The following is a 13,093-nucleotide window of genomic DNA, read 5'->3' on the forward strand; positions in this document are numbered from 1 at the left end:
GTTTTTAAGGTGATCTCTTCTGTTTACATATTGCTTAGTGCTTAGGAAGTGTTTATATGTGCACATTGTTGTGATATGTAATAATCAAATTGTCTACGCCATTATGTTGACAGCAGTAGTCAGAAGAAACAAGCTGTGAAATTGCACGTGGCTTTTTTTCTCCAATGTCATATAACATGAATGTATTTTTTACTTGTGTTAGTAAAGTGACAGGTGGTTCTTTTAAAAAATGAAGTCATATGATGGTTACTCCATATGGCTGCATTTTAAATTTAAGATTGTGTTACCAGGAAATACACACACATTGATTTTTATTTTTTTTTAAATTAATTTTTACTCTTAAATTCCATCATGAGTGTATGATGATGATAATAATAATAATTACTATTATAATGCATTATATTAAGATAGCATATTTTACACATTCAATTTGAACAACAGTTATAATATTTGAGTACTTTTTCAGTTTTTAGTTAAGTTTATTTAAGTTAAAATCTACCCAAAAAAAAGACAGATAATATACAGTGCAGGTGGAGGCAGAACACCAGAATAACAGAAAGTACACATACTTCAAATTTACTCCCTGGTCACAAGGCTGATAATAAAATGATAATAATAATAATATAATAATGATATTTACTAATCAAATGTTTTAAAAGCTACTAAACCTTTTTTCATGTTTGACCAAATACAACTCACACTGAATCACCAAAAAGCAGGATATGACAGATGTGAGTAGTGGGAGAAAAAAGAAAAAAAAAGAAAAAACCCTCCCTCATCATCTCCACCAGTAGCAGGACCGGATCACGTGACTCATGTAGGAAGCTCGTCCAGACTGCAGCGAGTCTCTCATGTCACTACAGGAGCAGGTTTGTAATCAATTAACTTTCCCTCCGCGGCCTGTCAGCTGTCTTCGCATCACTATATCTTTGTTAGTTTACTATTTGAATCAGATTGTTGGTGGTGTTGTAGTTTCAGATTTAGCACTGAGGACTCTAGAGGTTGGTGTGTGTGTTTCAGGTCAAGTTTGACAGCTAGCAGGTGGACTCGTTCATCTGTCGGTGTGTGCTGTGCTGTGTCCTGCCACACAACTAAATGACCATGCGCTAATGAGAAGTACATATCAGGAGGCTGCCTTTGTTAAAGTACATCAATGAAATACATCTTTAAGGCAGCAGCCTCATATTTTATCGCTAACATTGTGTTTGAAAAGCCTGCTACAGGAAATGTGCTGTGTGATGTTTTTTGTTTGTCTGCTGGCGTGAAATCGAGGCGACCACCAGGAAGGAGCACATTTTGAAGGGGGTGCAGAATTTAGCGCGACACGAGTGCAGCAGGATTTGTACACAGAGAAACAGGATTTGTGTAAACCGGGACTTAGTCAGACTTTGTGTGTGTGTGTGTGTGTGTGTGTGTGTGTGTGTGTGTGTGGGTTGTCATAGGCTACATTCAGCGACACATATCAGACTAAACACCAGTGAACTGGGGACAGCTTTTCCAATTTGCGACAAAAGTCTTGTCCTTTATGGGGAAGAAGTTGATGCTCGGGTCAGTATTACAGTTAGAGTTAGGCAAGTTGTGGTTGAGGTTTGGTAACTCTCCAGGAAATGGATGTGTAATGTCCCCAGAAGTGACATAGGACAACTTTTGTGTATGTGTTGCGTTTTCACAACAGGTGGTGATTGGGAGCAGTGGTGATTGGGTCAGTGACACATTAAGGTTGGCAAGATGAGAAATTCAAAAATATCTTTAAAAATTGTCTTGAAAGCAGCTTTGGGTTTGTTAAAATGTACACTTTGTATTTCTGTTGGTTTTATGTCATTTGAAATGACATCTGCACCATTTTATTTATTTATTTTTTACCAAATACAAGACTCCTACAATGCTCCTTAAAATGTCAAACGGTGTAACAAAAATAATGATAAATATTACATATTTTAACCACCAACAGTGTATTTAAGTGTACTTACACAAATCATTACTCTGCTTAAAAAAACCTGGATCATTCCTGATGGACATGATTCCCCAGATAAAATTGAATATTTAGCACAATTGTATTCCATTACCTTTATTTAATAAAAAAAAAAGTTATAATGTAAGATCATGCCAAACTAGTTGATACAGTGTTTTATTGAGAATTTAGTGTTTTTAAGCAAGTTTAATTATTTGGCCCAAAGTTTTTGTGGTTACACCACTTAGACATTATTATTATAGCTTTTATATCGCTCACATTTTTACAGACTATTAGAAATGGAGCAAAACTGGCACATGCAAACTGTTTGGTGGTGAATCAATATAAATACTAACTGATATGAAGTTCAGCATACTAGTTAATATTTAAAATGTTTTTGTTCATTTGACCCTTTTCATAAGGTACATTTTTATGCTTGATCTCCTTGTCTGTTTTATGTGTCAGAAAACAGGGGTGTCAAACTCATTTTAGTTAAAGAAACACATGCAGCCCAACTCAAGTGGGCCAGACCAGTATAAAACACTACATAATAACCTACAAATAATACATAGTATGTACATATATTATAACTTTACTATAATGAATCTTCTATTTACAAAACAGATGAACAGTTTGAGATGTCTTGAAAAATTAGTGCAATTTCAACAATATTATGTTCAACTGCTGACTGAAAACATTTTGCACAATGTTCAATATATGAATGGTTTAGATATGACCATGATATGTATTCACTGATTTCTCACAGGATTGCATTCTGGTCGGGGTGGAAAAACCTCTAAAGCAGCAGAAAAACTGGAATTACTTTTCTGCAATTTTTATACTTTCCAAAGTTATCTAGTGGGCCAGATTGGACCCGTTGGTGGGCCAGTTCTGGCCCGTGGGGTTGTGTGTTTGACACTCCTGATGTAAAGCATAAACTGGGGTCATTAAAAACCATCAGTTTGACCGTTAACTACATTTACTGTTATCCACTTCTTCATTGTATTCAACTGTTGCTGCTTGAACCATGAGGTCAAACTTTATCTCACCTTGATTTGCGTAAACAGACAAGGTGTCACTTTACTTGAATGGATAAGGTGCAGAAACCAGGGTCAGTTGAAGCAGTAAGGAACTATCAAACAAACCTTCTGTGGTTGTTTTATTGCTGTTGCTGTTAAGTCCTTCCAATCTTATTCATTCACTACAGTGTGTGACTTAAAGCATCTCTTATTCACAAACAATTCATGATGATCACACTGAAAATCTTTCTGAATTGACTTCAGTAAGATGACCGTGTTTCAGTCACACTGCTAACATATATTTGAGACACCACAGATTTTCATGACTATTGCCTGAAAAAAAACAGTGGATACAATACACTGGCTCTGACTCTGCCGGTCCAATTTTTTACCAAGCACCTTTACAGTTTTCACAATCCACACGTTGCTGCTGTTGTTGCAATGATATAATATAGAAGCCATAACTGACTAATGATTTAGTTATTAGTTGTGAATTGGGGCATTTGAATAGGGTCATGATTGTTGTTACTTATTGCTTGGCTGTGAAAAATCTGACCACTAAGGCGCACACAGAATGCAGCCATATCTCTGCAGCGCTTTCTGCCATCATGAACAGCTGAACAGTTATCATGAGACAAGTCCTAATCGCACATTTAGGCTGTATCCTTTGGTCGATCTGCTTTTGCTTTTCTATTTTGACACATGGCAAATTTGATAGAAAAATTAGTTGATTTGGAGCGTGAAAGTGGTGTGAGGGAAGATTTTCTATGCTGACTCAAATTGAAAGTAGCTTGTGACTTAGGAGGGATCATGTGCCGGAGTGAACTTTAAAATTCTGGGGAAGCGCCTCATAGGAATGAAGTCAAAACCTGAATGAATGTTGTGTCTTTTAAGATGATATGCAACTTTACTGATTTCTGTAAAGAAAATTGGCAGAAAAAGTACAAGCTGAGTAAGCAAGCAGCATGTGTGAATATAGAGTAGTAACAATTCATGACACAGGTAAATTAGATTGAAAGATTTTATTTTCCAGCTGCTTGGTGTAAGCTCTACAAGTGTCTCATGTACAGAATTACCTGAGCCAGTTCATCTTGAACATTTTCACACACAAAAAAGTGTTACTATTTTGACCACAGTGATTACAAAGTAAATCGGAGGTGAAATTAAGCTGTTGTCGAAGCTTCATAAGATGACCTTTGCTGTTTGTGTTGCTGCTGTGTAAACATTACATTACATTACATTACAGAGTGCAGGAACTCCCGATGTTACACACACATAAAACAAACTTTATACTGTGGCCATTCTGTTCATCATGGGCAATTTTCTACCAAGAGAGAAGGGAAAACAAAATGTTCTCTATCATGAATCAAATTTGTAATATCTAGGCGTCTGTTATACAATGTAGACATCTATCTAATGTTTTTTTGTTTTGCTTTAATCACTGTGTTTCAGTGTTTTCTAAGTAAACCAGATTTAAATGTAAACTGATTTGAGAGACAGATCACACAACACTTCAGGTCATTTTTTATTAATGCAGCCTAGTATCACAAATCACAAATTTGCCTCAGAATAGACTGAGAAGGTAAAACTGGAAATCCTGGATGTAAAAGTAATTGATTAAATTACTGACTCATTCACCCTTGGCAGTTTTGACCTGATTATTTTTTTAGACACTATCATTTCATAATGTGGTTTAAGTTGTGGCTCATTTAAAATGGCCTCAGAGCTTTCCTGACTTGTGCATATGCACTATGTTTTTTAAGTATATTCATGACCAGATTGTCCGTACAGTTCAGGCTGCTAATCTTTAGCATCAACCCTGATTAATTAGAATTAGTCACACAGGCTTTGGGCAGCATCCATATTTTTTTTACTCTTTAAAATTACAAGAAATAAGTTGAGGTATTTTACTGCTTTTTAAGTTATGGGGGGAAAATGTATTATCTTAATAACTCATCCTGTTTCTTGCTAAGTAAATCATTTTAGATCCTTGCAAAACAGTTGGTTGGACTTTCCAGGGATGATATCAACAGCAGAACTATTGTATGCTTATTGGCCTTGAGCAAAGTGCAAAGTCTACACCCCTGCTGAGCTACTATCCACTGATCAGTACACTCATGACAGTATAACAGCATCCCAACACAGGCTCTCGAGTGACAGAAGAAGACAGAGTCTTTGCTAAGTAATTTATTTATTTTTATCGCTGGAGATTTGAGTAAGTTTCAGTGTAGTTGATGTTCAAACTATTGAGTTGGAGTTTTGGCTCTTGTATGTTTAAAGTTGACTTTTAAATTTAGTTCCCCTTTGTTATGTTAACTAGTGTTAACTATTCTGAAGAAAATTGGGAATAACTATCTGAAGAAAATTGGGAATTGTGTCGTAGGAAAAATACAGCAGTATTCATTGCATGTGTACATAGTTTGAAATGATTAAGATTAGATTCAGATGTGTTACTAGTATTTATTTGTCTAAAGATTGTTTAGATTTTCTGCTAATTACATTTAATTCTTGATACAGGAACTTTTATATTGTATTTTTTCATTCATCGGGATTTAGAGCTGAAAAGATGAATTGAAGATTGTTAATATTTTATGCTTTTCTTTGTCATATGATGATAAACTGAACATATTTGCTCTGGACTATAAGACAAAACTAATTGGTAGATTAATTGTTAGTTTCAGCCCTGCAAACATTTTTTGTGTTATTTTTCATGTTGGTGTCAATCACATATTTATCTTTGATTATCAGTGGTAATTACCTCCATAAATTTGACATCTCTTGTTGCTGGCTCTTCACAGGGGTTTGGACGCTTTAGGAACACAGCATGTTTGTGACTGTGTTACTGCTTCTGGTCACGCTGTGTGCCCGGGGAGGACATGGCGAGGAGAAAGTGGAGGCACAGAGACCCGGCCATGTTTCAGTTGTGATAGTTGGAGGCACGGGTGACTTGGCAAGGAAGTACCTGTGGCAGGGCTTCTTCGAGCTGTACGTTAGCCAGGTTGGCAGTGGAAACACCTTTTCCTTCTATGCCGGAGGACTGTCACCCGCGGACCAGGCCACACCGGTTCTCTTTGAGATCCTAAAGGAGGCATTCTGTTTAAAGCACATATCTGAGGAGCGCTGTGCTGTGCTGAAAGAGCAGTTCCTGCGGCTTGCTCAGTATCGGCAGCTGAAGACCCTTGAAGACTACCAAGAGCTGGCCAAGCACATTGAAAAACAACTTCAGGAAGAAGGAATGGCTGAGGCAGGGAGGCTCTTCTACCTCTCAGTGCCAGCATTTGCCTATGCAGACATTGCTGACAAGATTAACAACAGCTGCAGGCCGACCAGTGGGGCATGGCTCAGGGTGGTGCTTGAGAAACCTTTTGGACATGACCTCAGGAGTGCTCAGGTACTAGCATCTCAGCTTGGGAACTCCTTGAAGGATGAAGAAATGTACAGAATTGACCACTACTTGGGGAAGCAGGTAAGGAAATCCCACACATTGTGTTTCTCCCACTCATGACTCATAACATGAGATGTTTTATGATATTTTTTCTGCTTTTGTGATCAGGTGGTTTCAAAGATACTTCCATTCAGAATAGAGAACAAGAAGTTTCTGGATCCCATCTGGAACAAGTACCACATTGAGAGAGTGGAGATTGTCTTGAAAGAGACCCTGGATGTTAAAGGTTTGGATGTTAAATTGCATCAAAAATTTTGACATGGGACCTAACATGCTTTTTATGATTTAAAGAAAGATAAAAAAGTGAAATGAAGTGAAATCCTGCTACTGCTGTTTTTTTTATGTAGCCTCCAAAATCCCTGAGTCTGCCAAAGAAAACTTAGTGGGATAGTCAGGGCCGTTGAAGAGACAAAGGCTATAAGAGTCTGTTTCAGACAGAGGCTGAAACAGACTGTGGGAGGGGCTGCATAAAGGGTCAGTACAAGATAAATAAGGAGTGTTTCAAACTGTAAATCACGCAAAGACATTCCTGCAAAGCCCAAGAATAAAAATATAGACCTGGAAATGATACATCCCCTTTATTCAGTTGTGTGTTGATGTCTCCTTCGGTCTTTTTTCCCTCAAAGGTCGCATTGCCTTCTACAACCAGTATGGGGTGATCAGAGATGTGCTGCAGAACCACATGACGGAGGTCATGACACTACTGACCATGCAGCTTCCCCTGAATCTGAGCAGCAGTGAGGAAGTTGCCCATAACAAGCTGCAGATTTTGAGTTCCCTGCTGCCTTTAGGAAAGAAACAAGCTGTGATAGGCCAGTACCAAGCGTACCAAACAGAAGTTCAGCAGGAGCTGAATAAGACAAAAGATCACATCAGTGTAACACCAACATTTGCAGGTGAGTATTGAATGCTTTTCTCTTTGTCTGATTTTATTTACTAAACGTATTCTCATCAACTGAGTTGTAGAAAAGCTGTGATGCAAAAAATATAGTTATGCTAATAAGTGGTCCTGCTTGTGTGTTTCAGCTGTGTTGGCACACGTTGATGAGGCCCAGTATGATGGTGTGCCAATTCTTTTGATCTCAGGGAAGATGTTAGATGAACGAGTGGGATACGCCCGCATTCTTTTCAAAAATGATATCTTTTGTCTTCAGAACCACAACAATATTCACTGCAAACCCAAACAGATAGTTTTCTACTTTGGGCATGGTAGCCTTAAATATCCAGCAATTCTTGTAAGTAAGAATTTATTCAAGCCAGCTCTAATGGATGAGTGGAAGGAAGTGACAGAGCATACAGATGTCAGTGTATTAGGTTTGCCTATTTCGGACTACTACGTACAAACTCCAACAGTGCAGAGGGAAGCCTATGCAGAACTTATTGCTCACATTTTTGCCGGACGCAAAAATAGTTTCATCAGTACTGAAAACCTCCTGGCTTCTTGGGGATTATGGACACCACTGCTCAATGGCCTCACCAGCTCATTTCCTCGCATCTACCCAGGAGGTCTCGACAATGAGGACCTGCTGGACATCCGTCTGAAAGGGAATGAAATAAGCTACAACAGTGAGGTGGTAATAATCAGCCCTGATCAGATGGGTGGCACACCAACCAACAATTTCCAAGTGATGCAAGGCAAATTTCGTAGTGCAGACATGGTGTCTGCCTGGGCTGAGGAGCTGGTGGAGAGGCTGGCTGCAGACCTACAGGAAGCTGCAGAGGCAGCTGTTCATGAGGGTGGTGTTTTCCATCTCGCCCTCTCTGGTGGGTCCACACCCCTCGCTCTGTTCCACAGGCTGGTCCTGCACCACTTCTCCTTCCCCTGGAGGAACACCCATGTGTGGATGGTGGATGAGCGCTGCGTGCCACTCACTGAACTGGAGTCTAACTTCCACAGCTTGCACGACCATCTACTGCAACATGTGCGTATACCTTATTACAACATCCACCCCATGCCAGTGCAACTCAACCAGCGGTTATGTGTGGAGGAGGATAGAGCAGCACTGCTGTACGAGAAAGAGATTAGTAAGCTGGTCAATGGCTCCAGGTTCCACTTTGTACTGTTGGGAGTTGGCTATGATGGTCACACTGCCTCTCTCTTCCCTGGTACTAAGGTGGATGGGCATGAGGAGAGTCTGGTGGCCCTCACTGAAAGTCCTGTGAAACCTCACCAGCGTATGAGTCTTACATTCAGTGCCATTAACCAAGCCCATCAGGTCTCTCTTTTAGTGATGGGCAAAGGCAAACATGAGCTGATTACCCAGCTGAGCCGAATGAAGGACAACCCAAACAAATGGCCAGTCACTGGGGTGAGGCCTGCTAATGGCAGGCTTGTTTGGTATATTGACTATGATGCACTTTTAGGATAGGGGTTTTATTCCTTACTTTCAATCAAATGTCTTTGGACAGCTGGTTGGTGGGAAAGAATGTATAAGCCAGCACATGATTAATGGTTTTACATGTTTACACTTATTAACTACAGATTATAAAATAAATCGCCGCCTACATTCCAGTACAGAAATCAAACCTTGATTATGTGAAGTTCAATGCACCAACAACAAAGTTGTCTCTTTTAGCAACTGCAGTTGAATGTGCAATAACTAAACTTAAAGAGTCAGCGGCTCACTGTAGTGTTTTATGTGATGGACTACCTACCTCACAATTTGAAACTCTTTGCAAGTTGATTTTCCTTGCACAAGCACTGTACTGAAGTGAACTGAGTCCAATGGCTTGCTGCCTGGAAGCCTTTAAAAGCTTTAAAAATTGGTGGCAGTAATGTAAAGTTATTGTAATCTGTAGTTAATAGGTTAAAACATGGTGGGGTCATTTTTAACTTATGTTTAATTTGATGGTAAAACATTGGGAAAGTATTTTGCTGTGTGTGTGTTTTATCGAAGCCTAATTAAGTGATATGAATGAAAATCTATACAAATATATCTGGTATATGTATCTGCAGTTTACAAAGTGCAGGGTATCAAGCACTATATCTGGTGCCTAAACCAATTCCAACAAACAGAATAATTTACTTATTACAACCCAGGGTGTCTCTATGTGTGAATTACGTAAAATCTCAGGTGAATTTTCAGATGTACAGTTTACTGTGTAGTCTACTTTTCTTGGATGTTTGTTGTTATTGTGGAGTAGCAGGGACCCGCATTAAATTCCATCATTTAGTTAACGAAATAGCTAGTGATTTTCTATATTTTTCTTGTTTTCAACAAATCTACTTACAAGTATTATATGTGTACCCAAAGTCTGATATATCATATTTCTCTGTGCTGCAGACTTTGTCCAAAAAGTATTAAAAACACATTAGAGAGTCACAGTGTTGCAGTGGGTGACTTGTTCCTTTGCCCTGAGTAGTACAGGCACATCAGTTTGTTTAGAAACAGCTCTAAAGACTAATACCAGTGATCATATTTTTAGTCTCCAGAGAGTAGTTCCATGTAGGCAGACGCCACACAGGAACACAGTTCTGTTTACAGAGCTTTAGTAGCTTGTTGTGCTACATACTACAACCTCTTGACTTTGTACTGGAGTTATTTACAAAGTCAAGACGTTGTGATATGTAGTACAACAAACTGGTAAAAATGAAACTGTGTTCCTACAAATGGGCAGAGTAGTTCTGCCTTACACAGAATTACTCTCTGGAGACTGAAAATGGGATCGCTGTTACAAGTCTTTGGAGCCGTCTCTAAGCAAACTACTGTGATCATACTAATTAAATAAAGGGGCCAGGTATACTACTTGTAAGTAAGTGTAATTCATTGTTGGTTTGGCTCTGCACAAGAGACAATAAGAAAAATAAAGAAAATCACCATGGTAAATGGTAAATGGGCTGTACTTATATAGCGCCTTTCTAGTCTTTACGACCACTCAAAGCGCTTTACATTACAACTCATTCACCCATTCACACACATTCATACACTGATGGCAGGAGCTACCACGCAGGGTGCCAACCTGCACATCAGGAAGAAGTTAACCATTGATTCTCATTCATACACCGTTGGTGCAGCAACGGGAGCAAGTTGGGGTTAAGTGTCTTGCCCAAGGACACATTGACATGTGGACTGAAGGAGCCGGGAATCGAACCGCCAATCTTTCAATTGGAGGACGACCACAGCTACAGCCGCCCGCAGCCTTCTCCTTTAACATAAAGGCTAAAAATAAAACTGGGGCCTTGGAGGCAATAATCATTTTTGTGCACAAGTGGAAAACATACATTTGTATTAAATATATTATTTGATATAAACTATATAAAAAAAATTTCAATTAGCTGCTTCACATTGCTAACTTATACACATTCCATTATGAAAATATCTGTGGCCTTCCAGTGATTTTTTTTCATAGAATGATTCCAAATACATCTAGCTTTATTACAGTTTGAGGTTGGTTAAGTATATCGTATATTTAAATTTTAAACCTTTAAATTAAAGTGTATTGCTACTGAATTTCAGCAGTTATCTGTCTGTAAAGGATATGTTGGGACATACACTGAAAAAACAGCTGTGACGTACAGGACAAATACAAAATATACTGTATGTAGAGCACTTCCATTCATCACATTTTCACCACATGATTAACCCAAGATGCAAAATGCATTTTTAACCCTTTTAGCTCAAATCCCCTGCCAAAAATAAATACAAAAATACATTTCTCTGTTTTATTATATCAGAATCTTATTATGTTTTTGTCTAGTAAAACATATTTGAATATGTGCTTATGTAGGAACCAACCAATAATACCATTACATCCACCCATCAATGTGTCTTCAACTTAAACAGCACAGAGCTAAGATTCATTAACACTCCCACTTTTCAACATTCAACTCAAATTCTTCCCAACTTTATGTCTCGTATGTCTTTCCTGTTTCATTTGGAAATATGTCACAATGCATCTGGACTTTATTATTATGATTTTCTACACGATTGGATTTTAAGTGTTTAAAGTTAATAATCTTTCAGTTGTTTTAAAGCTTGACATTACCTTTTTCATACATGTATTTCTGGTGAATAAATATCTGAAGTGTGAAATGAATTCTGCTTTGTGGCTTTGCGGAAATTAAACTTATTTTTCAATACATTTTTCAGTAGATCTGTACTTTTTTAATGCTACATTCGAGCTTATTCAATTGTAAAACATTTCCTTTTGATTGTCCTACTGTAATCTCCTCAATGTAGCTCTGCTTTTTACAATGTGAGCTAAACACCTTTCAGTACTATATAGAGATTTCACATTTTCCTTTATCTTTGTGTAATTACACACTGAATTAACATGAAGTACATATTTATGACAGATTGTATATGAAAGAAATGTAAACTATCCATCAACAAAACAAAAGAAAAAATCTGTTTTGCTGAAGAGATCATTAAAATGTGAGAAGGCTTAACTAACGCCCCCCCCCCCCCCCCATGGTTTAAAGTTACCAGCTGTTGGTGGCATGGAAACCACATGAAATCTTAATATGTTCAGTATCGGATGTCAACGTGGGACAGCTGGACTGTTTTATCATCCATTGTTTCTGCTCGGTCACTGCAGCCTGTTAGTCAACCAGAGTCCACCTCTGACCATGAAAAAACCTGAACAGACACAAGCAGGTTTTAATCAAGAGTCTGTGTATGAATGACACCATGCAGCATTTTATATTTATAAGAAATGTACTTTACCTGTACTGAAAATGGAAACAATGGTTAGAATAAGAGACATGTAGTACAGCTCAGGTGTGGTTTTGGCCTGTGGATATGAACACGTGTTATTTTTGAGTTTCTCAATAGAACATATTTGCATCACTCATTACAGTATTTTTCTTACACATGCTGCCGCTGTCAGAGTCAGGATGGCAGTGCAGACTCCGTGTCCAAATGAGAGCACTCCAAACACATGATAGGAAGCCCACAAGCCCTGAAGAACTGGGTCCATTAATGTGAGTATCACTGCAAAACCTATAAAGTGAGTTGAACAGAGAGAGGAAAAACTTTAATCCGTGTGGTCAGAGGGTTGACTCATCCTGTCTGTGCAGTCTAGTGTCTTATTGATAATACGTAAAACACTGTTTTCTTATCTGCAAGGTTCACCTGAGGCTATGAAGGACAAGGCGATGGAGGCTGACAGGTTGTTCAGAAGAGGTTGCCTGCAGTATCTTGAGGATTTTGGCCTTAAACAAAACAAGACATCATTTAAATGCCAAATTCTCTGTTACAAATTATCCAAATTATTTTTATGGCTCGCTGCCATCACCTGTGCATTAGCTACCTTTCCATAACGTAGAACTGGGGGACTAGAACAAGGGCTGTGAACACTGCGTTCAATATTTGACTGCAAATGAAACATTAACAAAATATGAATAAATGACGGTGTTTGAATCAATGTCGACTTATTTTGTTTTTAATCAAATAACAAAACAGAAATGGGATTTATTTTTATATCTTGCAAAAACAACCAAAACAGCTACTTACAATTTTAACCTCTGATGCCTTGGTATCCATCTGCTGCTGTGATACGCCATGAAGATCAGCAGGTAGAGAAACATGAACGCTCAGGCGGACATGCACTGTGGCACAGTTTCTGTAGGCTCAACGTGTTCAGCTGAAGAACTGCCAACAGCGCCAAAGTTGAGCAGGAGGAAGGATAGTATTTCACGCAGCACAAGCACAGAGACCTCTGCTCCATATTGCATTT

General features: G+C 38.5%; 2 protein-coding genes and 1 long non-coding RNA gene across 6 annotated transcripts; 2 read left to right on the forward strand and 1 right to left on the reverse strand.

Annotated features, from left to right (window-relative positions):
- Positions 1-817: 817 nt before the first annotated feature.
- h6pd (hexose-6-phosphate dehydrogenase (glucose 1-dehydrogenase)) lies at positions 818-11,493 on the forward strand. Of its 4 annotated transcripts, none has more exons than XM_053315083.1 (5): positions 818-869; positions 5,769-6,436; positions 6,524-6,641; positions 7,042-7,311; positions 7,442-11,493. In XM_053315083.1, exons 2-5 carry the CDS (start codon positions 5,795-5,797, stop codon positions 8,782-8,784), a joined length of 2,373 nt encoding a protein of 790 aa, XP_053171058.1. In that variant the 5' UTR covers positions 818-869; positions 5,769-5,794; the 3' UTR covers positions 8,785-11,493. The 4 variants fall into 4 exon arrangements, with proteins under 4 accessions (XP_053171058.1, XP_053171059.1, XP_053171056.1 ...); XM_053315084.1 differs by lacking the exon at positions 818-869 and adding an exon at positions 1,530-1,548; XM_053315081.1 differs by lacking the exon at positions 818-869 and adding an exon at positions 5,063-5,185.
- Positions 11,494-11,829: 336 nt separating this feature from the next.
- LOC128354961 (uncharacterized) lies at positions 11,830-13,083 on the reverse strand. Its single transcript, XM_053315086.1, has 6 exons — positions 12,871-13,083; positions 12,668-12,730; positions 12,490-12,569; positions 12,227-12,357; positions 12,082-12,148; positions 11,830-11,994 (listed from the first exon to the last, which is right to left on the reverse strand). Exons 1-6 carry the CDS (start codon positions 12,942-12,944, stop codon positions 11,945-11,947), a joined length of 465 nt encoding a protein of 154 aa, XP_053171061.1. The 5' UTR covers positions 12,945-13,083; the 3' UTR covers positions 11,830-11,944.
- On the forward strand, positions 12,287-12,777 carry LOC128354962 (uncharacterized). Its single transcript, XR_008321121.1, has 2 exons — positions 12,287-12,338; positions 12,484-12,777. It is a non-coding gene; the product is annotated as an uncharacterized LOC128354962 (long non-coding RNA).
- Positions 13,084-13,093: the final 10 nt, after the last annotated feature.

Source organism: Scomber japonicus, chromosome 3 (assembly GCF_027409825.1).
Source record: "Scomber japonicus isolate fScoJap1 chromosome 3, fScoJap1.pri, whole genome shotgun sequence".
Taxonomy (NCBI): Eukaryota; Metazoa; Chordata; class Actinopteri; order Scombriformes; family Scombridae; genus Scomber; species Scomber japonicus.

What these genes read in the sequence shown, in the direction of transcription:
- h6pd (XM_053315083.1), top strand. Translation starts at nt 5,795, where the DNA reads ATGTTTGTGACTGTGTTACTGCTTCTGGTCACGCTGTGTGCCCGGGGA. An exon ending in ACCACTACTTGGGGAAGCAG is followed by an intron (nt 6,437 to 6,523) that starts GTAAGGAAATCC and finishes TTTTGTGATCAG; the next exon opens with GTGGTTTCAAAGATACTTCC. An exon ending in AGAGACCCTGGATGTTAAAG is followed by an intron (nt 6,642 to 7,041) that starts GTTTGGATGTTA and finishes TTTCCCTCAAAG; the next exon opens with GTCGCATTGCCTTCTACAAC.
- LOC128354961 (XM_053315086.1), bottom strand. Translation starts at nt 12,944, where the DNA reads ATGTTTCTCTACCTGCTGATCTTCATGGCGTATCACAGCAGCAGATGG. An exon ending in AGGCATCAGAGGTTAAAATT is followed by an intron (nt 12,731 to 12,870) that starts GTAAGTAGCTGT and finishes TTTCATTTGCAG; the next exon opens with TCAAATATTGAACGCAGTGT. An exon ending in CTTGTCCTTCATAGCCTCAG is followed by an intron (nt 12,358 to 12,489) that starts GTGAACCTTGCA and finishes CTCACTTTATAG; the next exon opens with GTTTTGCAGTGATACTCACA.